Raw genomic sequence first — 11,231 nt, 5'->3', positions numbered from 1 at the left:
ATCCCCACGTTCATCTTCATCACCCACTCTTTACCGAGCGAGACATCCTCGGGTAGGACCTCCACTTCATCCTCGCTCGCCTCAGTGGCAGATGGCTCTTGGGATGTAAGCCCTTCGTTTGACACAACCTCGGGCGGCACCTCCTTGCTGACATTCCTCTTTTTGTAACGGCCACTCTTGCTAGCAGCATCTTGGATGGCGTTGGCTTGGTTGTGGGCAGCTTTAATTTCTCCGTCGTTCGCCATTCCCTTAGTTGCAACCTTTGCTCTGATACCACGTTGTCACGTCCTTATTATTTAACTAAGTACACGTGCGGCACATGACAACTCACTCACGATCTTGCACAACTTGCTCACGTTCTTGCTATGCCAAGTCAGCCTTACTACACTCAAGATAGTTAAGAGAATGTTAGAAAGAACACAAGAGAATTGTTAAAGGAAGCTTTGTATTAGAGAGAACTTGAATTGTTTGCTTGATAAAATACAAATGAATGCCCTCCTTTATATACTAGTCTCCTAGGGGCTAGTGTGTAAATATTAATTATTACACAAGTCTTTAATATTTATAAGATAAGGGCTTTATCTAGAATTTTCTACAAGCCTAGAAGATTCTAAGGACTTTCCTAGCAAATTCATAGGCATCTAGGGTCTTCCAAAGGAAATGTCCATACTTCTCTAGAATCTTCTCACAAATACTAGATTTCCTCCTATGTAAGCTTCTACATGGTATTCATATATGTTAAATAGTGCCTATGTGGCATGGTGACATGGCGGGTCATCACACTGAGGTATAATATGCAAGTAATACTACGATTGAGTACAAGTAACAATAAGCAGAAAAGTTCAACAGGTATCACGACCACTGGTGTCTTTACAGTACCAACACATAGCCTAAGCATGATTTCTAGCATGATTTACTATCAAATTTCTATAGCACAGAAAAGGACACATAGCTAACAACAAGCTTACTCAACTTTCTAGTTTCACGGAATGGACCAAGTCCCAATTCTCACGGTGCACGCCCACTCGTCCCTCACCTAGCATGCGCGTCACCTCCAAAATACTCACATAATACAATAATCCGGGGTTTCATACCCTCAGGACCAGATTTAAAATTGTTACTTACCTCAAATCGCGCAAAACTCTACTCCAAAGTGCCTTTGCCTCTCGAATCGGTCTCCAAAAGCCCTGAATCAACTTTTTTTTACTCATATTTGCTACTTTGAATTTCTTCTAATGTCTAATGATTCGATCTTATGCAAAAACACTAAGCTGGGCAGTAGAGTTTACGATTTGACTTATTTCGATCTTGGCTCACGTTTCATTTTGTTTAATTCACCCATTTCCCTAGTTGCAATGAGCTGTATTCGAATGGACATAAAATCGAAAGTGGTCATAGGAATTGACAACCCCCCCACAACTGTATTTCCATAATATGTGAACTTCCACATGCTATCCCAAACTTAGAAAAGATAAATAATTCAAATGCGCTAGTTGCTTTACGCGCGAATAATAATAAATTATCGTGATTATGGGTACGGTTCCCATAATCATAATGCGTAACTTCAAATTCAAGTACGCGTTTCACGCGATTTGACCGCAATTTCAAATAATAAAAATGAACATGTTGTGAATCACGGGTGCGTTTCACGTTGCGTGATTTGCAATGTGTATAAAAATAATAAGTGCGCGACCCCGTGGCTTGTTTAAATAAACTCTATAATTGTTTTAAAATAATTAAAAGCGGTTAGAAGGTAAAAATGTACATAAGTCTTAAAACATATAATAAATCAGATAATTAGGCTAAGTATTAATTGTTAAGCGGCCGTGCTAAAACTACGAAACTCGGGAGTGGCTCACACCTTCTCCCGGGTTAACAGAATTTCTTATATGGTGTTGTGTGTTCGCGGACCATAAATAAAGTCAATTTATTGACGTGTTTGGGCCTAATGTGCTAATTGACGCTTTTACCGCTTTAATATTGTTTGAATGGTATATAAACTGTTACGACACCCTTCTTGGAATAGAAATGGAGAGATGCTGTACACGAGGTGAGCTAACTCCCCTTTTTTCATATTCCTTGATTTTCTCTCTCCAAAATCAGTGTCCCCCCTCACTCGCTTTCTCTCTCTGCATATCTTTTGGTGTGTTGTGGAGAGGGCTAAAATCAGCATTCTAACGGCAGTTTTCGGGTAATAATCGGGTTTATGATGTTTTCTAATACTCAAGGTTGGTTTGTGTATTTGATTTTGGTCTATCTGATTTTCACCTGTGAGCTTTACTCTCGTTATAGATTGAAGGATAATGGGATCTCGGTTACAGATTGAAGGAGATGAATCTGTACTTGTGCGGGTCACTCACTCCAATATTAAGAGCTTTTCCCCTGAAATCCGGTTTTCACTTCAGGTACTCGCAAGTTTCTCACCTTTGCTTAGTAATATTATCGGTTATGCAGGTTCCGCTATTACTATAATTAGATCAATTATATAATTGGAACTTAAATTTCAAATTTGCAAAGACATATGATCGGCTTTACATCTGTTCTCGATGAGTTTATTAGTTAGACTTTCAAATGGCTCATCTTTGATATAATAGAAGTAACTTTTGAGGCTCGTAATTCATTTTGGATGTACTTGTGCTCAGAGGAGCATCCAAGATTTAAAGTTTATGTGTTCCTACAGTGATTAATGTAGTAATTGGGTTCACAGTAAACAAAACTAATAAATATTTAGTGGACTTCTTAATAGAAATACAGGGTCTGCAGAAAAGTTACTAGGTTCCGAAAAACCTATAAACTATGCACTAGATCCGCCACCACTTGTGTTGTGCATTACAGTCCAATGTCTCTTTGTTTTCAGATGACAGTGGAAGCCGTTAAAGAGAAGCTTTGGAAAAAGTGTGGTACTTCCGTCAATTCAATGTCCCTAGAGCTCTATGATGAAATTGGTGCTAAAATCTCAGTCCTAAGTGATAATGCGAGACCCCTTGGTTTTTATTCCCCATTGGACGGGTTAGTAAAACTCTTTCTATCCGAAGCCGTAGTATATCTTAATTGTCCTTTTCTAGATAACGAACTCTCTGTATTATGTATTGATATCATGTCCTGTCTGCATTTTGTGCAGAAAGAACTTGAGCTAATACGGACATATATATCCGGATTAACCAGTCTGCATTTGCAGTTATTGCCTGCATGTCATTGATCTTGATCCATCATCAGTGACTTCTGGAGGTTGGCTCGAGGACACATCACTTGTGGATAAGTACACTATCTCTGACGAGGCTTATGGGAAACTTGGTGGTAATTGCTGACGAGTTTCACTTGGCATATTTGCTTTAAAAATGTCTTCTCTAATTTGATTTCTCCTTAACTCGAATACAATGCCAGTTCAAATCAATTTACTCCTCAATTTTTTCCCCCATCAATTGGGTTTGTTAGTGGATCGCATAATTTGAAAAATAACAACAACAAACCCAGTTTGATCCCATAAATAGGGTCTGTGGAGGGTAGTGTGTACGCAGACCTTACTCCTACCTCATAGAGATAGAAATGCTGTTTCCGATAGACCCCCGGCTCAAGAAGCAATGAAAATAAAGTACTAAATAGCAAAGAATGTTAGCAACAATGTAACATAGTAACGTGTGCGAATGCCGCAACATGCGTAATAAAGAACCGTTAATAGGAAATTACAAAAATAGTCCTAGTACTATTGAATGGCCTAGGAGGAACACACTACTATCTGTCAACCTACAACCGTAATCCTCGACCTTCACACCTTCCTATCGTGGGTCATGTCATCGGTAAGCTGAAGCAATGACATGTCCTGCCTAATTACCTCTCCCCAATACTTCTTAGGCCTACCCCTTCCCTTCCTCAGACCCGCCATGGACAACCTCTCACACCTCCTCACTGGAGCATCCATGTCTCTCCACCTCACATGCCCGAATCACCTCAACCTTGATTCCCACAACTTGTGCTCCACAGATGCCACACCTACCTTGTCCTTAATAACTTCATTCCTAATCATGTCTTTCCTAGTATGTCCGCACATCCATATCAACATCCTCATTTCAGCTACTTTCATTTTTTGGACATGCGACTTCTTGACGGGCCAATACTCAACTCCATACAACATAGTCAGTCTAGTCACCACTCTACAGAACTTGCCCTTAAGTCCAGGTGGCACATTCTTATCACACAAAACCCCCGATGCGAGCCTCCATTTCATCCACCCCGCTCCAATACGATGAGTAACATCCTCGTCAATCTCCCCGTTGCCTTGAATAATAGACCCAAGATATTTGAAACTGTCTCTTCTAGGGATGACCTGAGTATCAATCCTCACTTCCACTTCTTCTTCATGCATCCTCTCATTGAACTTGCACTCCAAGTACTCAGTTTTTGACCTACTCAATTTGAAACCTTTAGACTCCAGCGGTTGTCTCCAAACTTCCAATTTAGCATTAACTCTGCCTAGTGTCTCGTCAATTAGGACTATGTCATCATCAAATAACATACACCATGGCACCCCCTTGTATGTTACGCATCAGTGTATCTAACGCTAAAGCAAACAAAAATGGGCTAAGAGCCGATCCCTGGTGTAACTCCATCTTCACTGGGAAATAATCCGAGTCTCCTCCCGCAGTGCTCACCCGAGTCTTCGCTCCCTCGTACATGTCCTTAATCGCCCTAATGTATGCCACCGGGACACCACTAGCCTCCAAACATCTCTATATGATTTTATCATAGGCCTTCTCTAGGTCGATGAATACCAAATGCAAGTCTTTCTTCCTCTCCATGTACTGCTCCACCAATCTCCTCAAAAGGTGAATGGCTTCTGTCGTCGACCGTCCCGGCATAAATCCGAATTGGTTCTCGAAAATAGTAACACTACGTCGCACCCTCATCTCCACCACCCTCTCCCATACTTTCATAGTATGACTCAACAGCTTGATACCCCTATAGTTGTTACAACCTGGATATCACCTTCGTTTTTATACAACGGGATCATCAAACTCTGCCGCCAATCTTCTGGCATATTCTTCGTCCTGAAAATGACATTAAACAGACCAGTAAGCCACTCCAAGCCTGCCCGACCAACTACCATTTTCACTGGGATCTCATCTGGCCCAGTAGCCTTACTCCTGCTCATCTTCCGCATCGCCCCCTCCACCTCTACGCTCCTAATAGGCCTACAAAACCCAAAATCCCTCTGACTCCCTGAATCCTCCAACTCACCTAGCACGATGTTCCTGTCCCCTCCCTCGTTCAAGAGCCTATGGAAGTACTCCTGATACACGCTTCTTCTACTAGAACCTTACCATAGTCGTCCTTGATGCACCGTACATAATTTGAAAAATAATTCCGTGAAAAGTAGAGCCTTTAGAAAACAGTGTATCATCCTGAATTTGCTTCAGTTCCTTTCCCTTGTGGTTCTAAGATGACTATAGAACACACACTCTTTAGATCATTGGTTTTCCTCCATTTTTCTAACGTAAGTCACTATGGACATCTTTCTAATTCTACATGACAAGTTACCTATTATGGTTTAACCGGGAAGGAGCCACACGGTACAAAGGATTATATATATTATAGCACACTTTACCTGTTCCAAAAAAAAGGTTATAGATTTTATGGCAAGATTTTTTGTCCATTCAAACATCTTTTGCTTTGCTATTATGCTAGGGTGCAAAGTTTTATCTAATTAATCTTGTTCCTAACTGACAAATGATACTTGTCTTGTAATTTTTGACTTGTTGACTTGTGTCTTAACATCCAACTGCATGGTCCATGAAGTTAAATTGGAGGCATGTTCAGTCTCTTTGGAGATGCAAAGAAGTAGCCGTATGACTGTAATTCTTTTTGCCATTTGTAAAAGAAAGTACATTCAAATGACAGTTTCTCGATTGCTTATAGTATGTCTTCAGTCGCTAAATTAACATGATTTATCGGAGGACCAAATGCTGCCATATGCTAGCAAATATCTTTTTTCTTTGATAAAGTAAATTCTTTTTTATTAATGTGGAAATACCTGCACATATAAGTTGTGTACCAAAATATAGATACCCTACAGGATAATACGGTTTTCTACAAATGACACAATCTTGTAAGCAAACAGGGATTACATGGGTGCCAGAGACTAAGTATAAAAGGCTATACCTACACTTATTTTTTGTCCCCTTAAAAGCTCTGATATTTCTCTCTTTCCACAAGAACCACATGAATCATGATGGCTCATGGAGTGACCTCCCATGCTCTTTGTCTTTTCTTCCTGGGATGGATCCTAGAGTTGACAAGTTTGTTACGATTTTCTAGGTACTTTCAGAAAATTCAAGGAAACATTGCCGCTTAAGCAACCGCCTGGTCAAGAATCTAAAGTAAGTTTTCTACTGTAAAAAGTTAAAAACTTATGGTAAATTACTTAGACTTCTGCTCAAGTTTAACAATATCGTGGATCTCCCCTTTAGTTTACTATGTTATTTGTTAGGACCTTAAATAGCTACATTGTTTCAAAAATTTCAACTTTCTCTCCAAATTAATCCTCCAATTTGATTATATTACCCCCAATAACATATGGCGGAGAGTAAGAGAAAACGGTTGTTACTATGTTGATAGGTCATTTTGTACATATATTTGGCAACAGCCTATGCAACAATGATAATAAAATTACCCTTTTCCCAGCATATTTTCTCCCACTCCCATCTTCAGAGCAACCACTTTCACTTGACAAGCTCTATCCTCACACTTCACCCTTTCCCTCCCACATATCTTGCTATACCCGCCTCTTCAGGATAACCCGGTTTATTCTTAGTTAAATGAAGGGGATTTTTTTTGCATCATACCAAATCTGGATGGCATCTAGAGTGGATGTTTGGAAGGGAAATCAGCTAGTTATGGAACTACTGCAAAGTTTAAGTAAATCACTGTCACTAATATATTGCAAGTTCCTTGCCTCGCTACTTCTTTTTGGGAAGAGCTTTTTGGTGCTGAACAATACCAGTCGCTGAAAGTACTATTTACTTTTCATTTTTGTGTCATGTTGCTATATTTTGTAATGCTAGATCTTTTATTCATTTCCTCACTTTGCTTTTTCAAACAGATATCTGACAACTATATGGGAGAAGTTTGTGCAGATATTAAGGTTAGTTGATCTTTCTCTATTGCAGTTCTCTTTCCAACTATTTAATATGTCTATTGCATTATCATATTAAAGTAATATATACATTCTTGACCATACTTCAGTTTTCTCACGTGAGCCTTTTAATTATGCAGTTATTGAGGATTACCTTTATGTACATTATTTTGATATACGCTATCTCTTGCTGAAGCAAAGAATTCGTTTGCTGATTGTCCTAGAAGATGCTATATACAAAATAAAATAGTTGAGTAATATACCTGCCCTAAGTAGCCCAAGAAATTTCCTTGTATCCCTATGTCCTTTAAACAATTTGCAACAATGTACTTTCCTGCGGCTTAAAGCGCCTCCAACTCAAATTAGAAAATATAAACATTCAAATAAATAGAAAGACAAAGGTTTAACTTAGCATAAATTAGGTAGTTATTGTAAATTAGTTTTGTTCTTTGATTGGATCTTTGATAGTTTGACTTGTAACTAAGGGTGGAGATACATAATCTGTAGTAAGTTTTACTTTTCATTTCATAGTTGTCACTACTGATACTTGATGGTAGGTCATCGATATGTTTATGACAAAACCATTTATACCTCGGGTGCTTCTACTTCTGAATGGAATAAATTCGCAAATTGTTACAACAGATAGGTTCTTTAGTTCACACACGGTACTTTTGTTGTTAAATTTGTTAAGATTCTTCCTTCTCCTTTATGTTTTTCTCTTCCCTTTTTTGGATTTTTTTTCGCGGTGGTGGTGCAGGATTTATGTTCTTCTGGATACTTCTTTCTTTTATTTTCTTTCTGCAACTTAACATTTTCTATCTCAGAAGAATAATCGTTTAGCGTTAGGATCCAATTTTGTTTTTTTCGTGAACACAGATATGGGACAGATGTGAAGTGGAACCTGGAGAGAGAAGAGGCACGGTCAAATTTGTTGGTCAGGCAGAAACACTTGCACCTGGGTTTTGGGTTGGAGTTCAGTTTGATGAACCTGCAGGAAAACATGACGGCATGTATGTCAGAAACACAAACTTCCTCGTTAAATCTTAGTTTGAAGTAGCAATACATATATTTTATTGGTAGTAACTAGCAGTAGAGAGTTTACTCTGTGTGTGAGGAAGCATGCACTATGCATGTCTCCTATGAATGACTTGCCTACCCGTGAAAGATCGTATGGGACTTTGCTTGTATTGGCTCGTTTGCGCAAATGCTTAATTTAGAAACTTTAGCCAATTCTTCACCCTTTTGAACTATTGGGGGTGCTACAGGATAGATATAGAGGAATGGAATAGATCCAGTTCTGATGGGGTTATAACTTAGAGTTACTATCAAAGCACGGATGGTGCATAATCTATGTGAGCTCTTGCTTCAAAAGAGGTCGGGATAAGTTTCATTTGTGTGAAGAAAATAATTATCAACAGAAAATTGGGAATTTTAAAATAATGGGACAGCAATTGATAGGTAACAAGTCATATGGAACTCACCCGTCCGGAGCAGCAAATGATGTATCTGCTCTGCTGCATTAAAAAGTGTAGTGCTTGGCCAGAGTTCTCTAAAGGTCCATTGCTGCAGATTCCTATTTCTAGAAATGCTTGCCTTGTGTATTGGCACACCACACAAGTGTTCTCTTTTTGACTCTGATACTCCATACTTGTGATTTCACTTCTGAAGAAATGCTATATTTAGGAAACTGTTACAAAAGGTTCCTAGAATAATTGCTGCATCTAAACCAAATTCTTCTTATATGTTTCACAGGGTGAAAGGGAAACGTTACTTTGACTGCCCTCCCCTTCATGGTGCAATGGTCCGCCCAGACAAAGTAAAGGTTTGTTTAAGGGGTATCGTTGTCATATTCCAATCCCTAATAAACTTGCCGGTTAATGTTCTGATAAAAGAATTATACTTGCCGGGACAAGAGTGGGTTGCTCTAGTGGTGAGCACCCTCCACTTCCAACCAAGAGGTTGTGAGTTCGAGTCACCCCAAGAGCAAGGTGGAGAGTTCTTGGAGGGAGGGAGCCGGGGGTCTATCGGAAACAGACTCTCTACCCCAGGGTAGAGGTAAGATTTGCGTGTACACTACCCTCCTCAGACCCCACTAGTGGGATTATACTGGGTTGTTGTTGTAGTAGTTAATGTTGCTTGTATCTGTTTCATGTTTGGGTTGAAATGTGATATATTTCTATCTTTCTTGAGATGAATATATTTACACTTATTACCTTCAAAAAGTAAAGTTATTAGCTGCATGCCATATACAAGTTATAGAATCTTGATTTCAGTATATTCATAATGTGAGAAGTTGGAGATGCTGTGAATAGAATGTTGTAAACAAACATCCAATTCCGGTGTGCCTTTAATGATTTATAAAATGAAGAAATTATTCTCAGTTGTTAATACTAGGCATTCATAGGCATTCACCATTAGCTATATGGGATGGTCGAATGCAATTCAAGCTATAAAATACAATCTTGTTCCCCAGTTGAATGTCCCCGTTTGCGAGCATGCTATGAAGATAAGAAGAGTAAAAGTTGTTTATTTTAACTCAAATGACTGATAATTTAATGAGGAACATGCTCATGGCTTACCATTTTAGTTTTAAGAAGTTGATAAAATAGAAGTCAAGTTGTATTGGAGAATGTAAAGGTTGGCTAACTGTTAAATTTTGTGATCATTTGAGATACAGAAAAGGGTGTGTAGTTGACTTCAATTAGTCTGGCTGGTCTAAGACTACAATTTTTGAAATTTCATTTTATAAATGACTACCAGAAAGCAACTGCATCGCTGTTTGCCTCGGACGGACTCCCCTAGAAAAATATTTTGGGATGCAAAAGTGAAAAGAGTTGTAGTGTTGTAAATTACCTTAGATCTGACCTTTTGACAAGCTCTAAATTTTGCATTGCAGATTGGAGATTATCCAGAAAAAGACCCCTTTGAGGAAGAGGAAATTTAAATGCCAGTTTGCTGCTCCGTTTGCTTTACTTGAAATTTTAATAGATAGGATATGCATATGTTTCAAATATACAATTGAGCAGGAAAGATGAACAGGCTTAAGCTAATTGAAAGTCACGGTAGTGTATATTTATCTACTGTTGCATTATTTTTTTTTAAAATGAGATGATTTCAACATTCCATACGTGTTTCTTCATTTTGTAAACTTGGCGTGACCTAGTTTTTTTGGCTTAACTAGTGATTTAAAAAATAGTGCTGAAGAAATGAAAGAAACAAGAAATCAGAGGCTCAAATAAATAATGATAAATAGCCAAATACATATGTAGCCCCCCTAAACTTGTCCCCGGTTTTCACTAAACACTTAGAGCCCGTTTGGACATAAAATATTTTTCCCTTTTTTCCAAAAAAAAAATTACTTTTCCAAAATCAGCGTTTGTTCATGAAATTTTCAATTCACTTGAAGATACATTTTGGAATTTTTTGAAAATTTGAAAAACAACAAAAAGTTATTTTTTAAAATTTTTACTCAAATCACTCATAAAATTTCAAAAACAACCCAAGATTATATTCATATCTAAACACAACTCTAAATTTCAAATACCATTTTCATTTGAATTTTTTTTTCCTTTTATTTTGGAATTTTACAATTCTATGTCCAAACGCCCACTTATACTTGCTAGTTTCTATTGAGCACTTAAACTCAACAAAAAGCGTTTCAATTAGAACAAAAAGTGTCCAAACGCCCATTTAAACTTGAGCTAGTTGCGTGCATTTCACTGGCAACTGATTTGGAAAGAAAACCAATGGGATAATATCACGTGGATTTGATCCTAAATACCTATAAGGTAGAAAAAAATGATCTTGAGGAAAAAGAAAAACTCTGTTCGTTGATATGCCACCGGTCAGGAAATTTTTCGGCAAGGTAGAAACGACTTTAAATAAAACCAGTGGAAAAGAAATAACGAAGACGAGAAAGAGAAAAAAAATCAATTAACCATTTTTTTGATATGTACGGGCTCAAAGAGAGTGTAGAACACATACTTTCCCATGTCAGCAAAATATGCCTAATTGGTACACTTCTCGAGGAGTTTAGGTATTCAATAGGTGAAAATCAATCCCAATCAAATCTATGGAAGGAAGACCGTTCAGTAAAGAGAGT

General features: G+C 38.2%; 1 protein-coding gene across 2 annotated transcripts; it reads left to right on the top strand.

The window, feature by feature from the left end:
• Positions 1–2,024: 2,024 nt before the first annotated feature.
• On the top strand, positions 2,025–10,254 carry LOC104117594 (tubulin-folding cofactor B-like). Of its 2 annotated transcripts, none has more exons than XM_009628665.4 (9): positions 2,025–2,191; positions 2,293–2,405; positions 2,858–3,009; positions 3,179–3,297; positions 6,313–6,374; positions 7,097–7,138; positions 8,006–8,139; positions 8,882–8,951; positions 10,026–10,254. In XM_009628665.4, exons 2-9 carry the CDS (start codon positions 2,304–2,306, stop codon positions 10,071–10,073), a joined length of 729 nt encoding a protein of 242 aa, XP_009626960.1. In that variant the 5' UTR covers positions 2,025–2,191; positions 2,293–2,303; the 3' UTR covers positions 10,074–10,254. The 2 variants fall into 2 exon arrangements, with proteins under 2 accessions (XP_009626960.1, XP_018633582.1); XM_018778066.3 differs by having other exon boundaries at positions 8,882–9,184.
• Positions 10,255–11,231: the final 977 nt, after the last annotated feature.

The sequence above is a fragment of the Nicotiana tomentosiformis genome, chromosome 10 (assembly GCF_000390325.3).
Source record: "Nicotiana tomentosiformis chromosome 10, ASM39032v3, whole genome shotgun sequence".
NCBI lineage: Eukaryota > Viridiplantae > Streptophyta > Magnoliopsida > Solanales > Solanaceae > Nicotiana > Nicotiana tomentosiformis.
The sequence above is the reverse complement of the archived record's forward strand: the minus strand, read 5'-3'. Positions and strand labels throughout refer to the sequence as shown.

Bases quoted from the DNA above. Each gene is read 5' to 3' on its own strand.
- LOC104117594 (XM_018778066.3), top strand. From the start codon at position 2,304: ATGGGATCTCGGTTACAGATTGAAGGAGATGAATCTGTACTTGTGCGG. The intron at 3,010-3,178 runs GTTAGTAAAACT...CTGCATTTGCAG, and splicing joins TTTTATTCCCCATTGGACGG to TTATTGCCTGCATGTCATTG. The intron at 6,375-7,096 runs GTAAGTTTTCTA...TTTTTCAAACAG, and splicing joins CGCCTGGTCAAGAATCTAAA to ATATCTGACAACTATATGGG.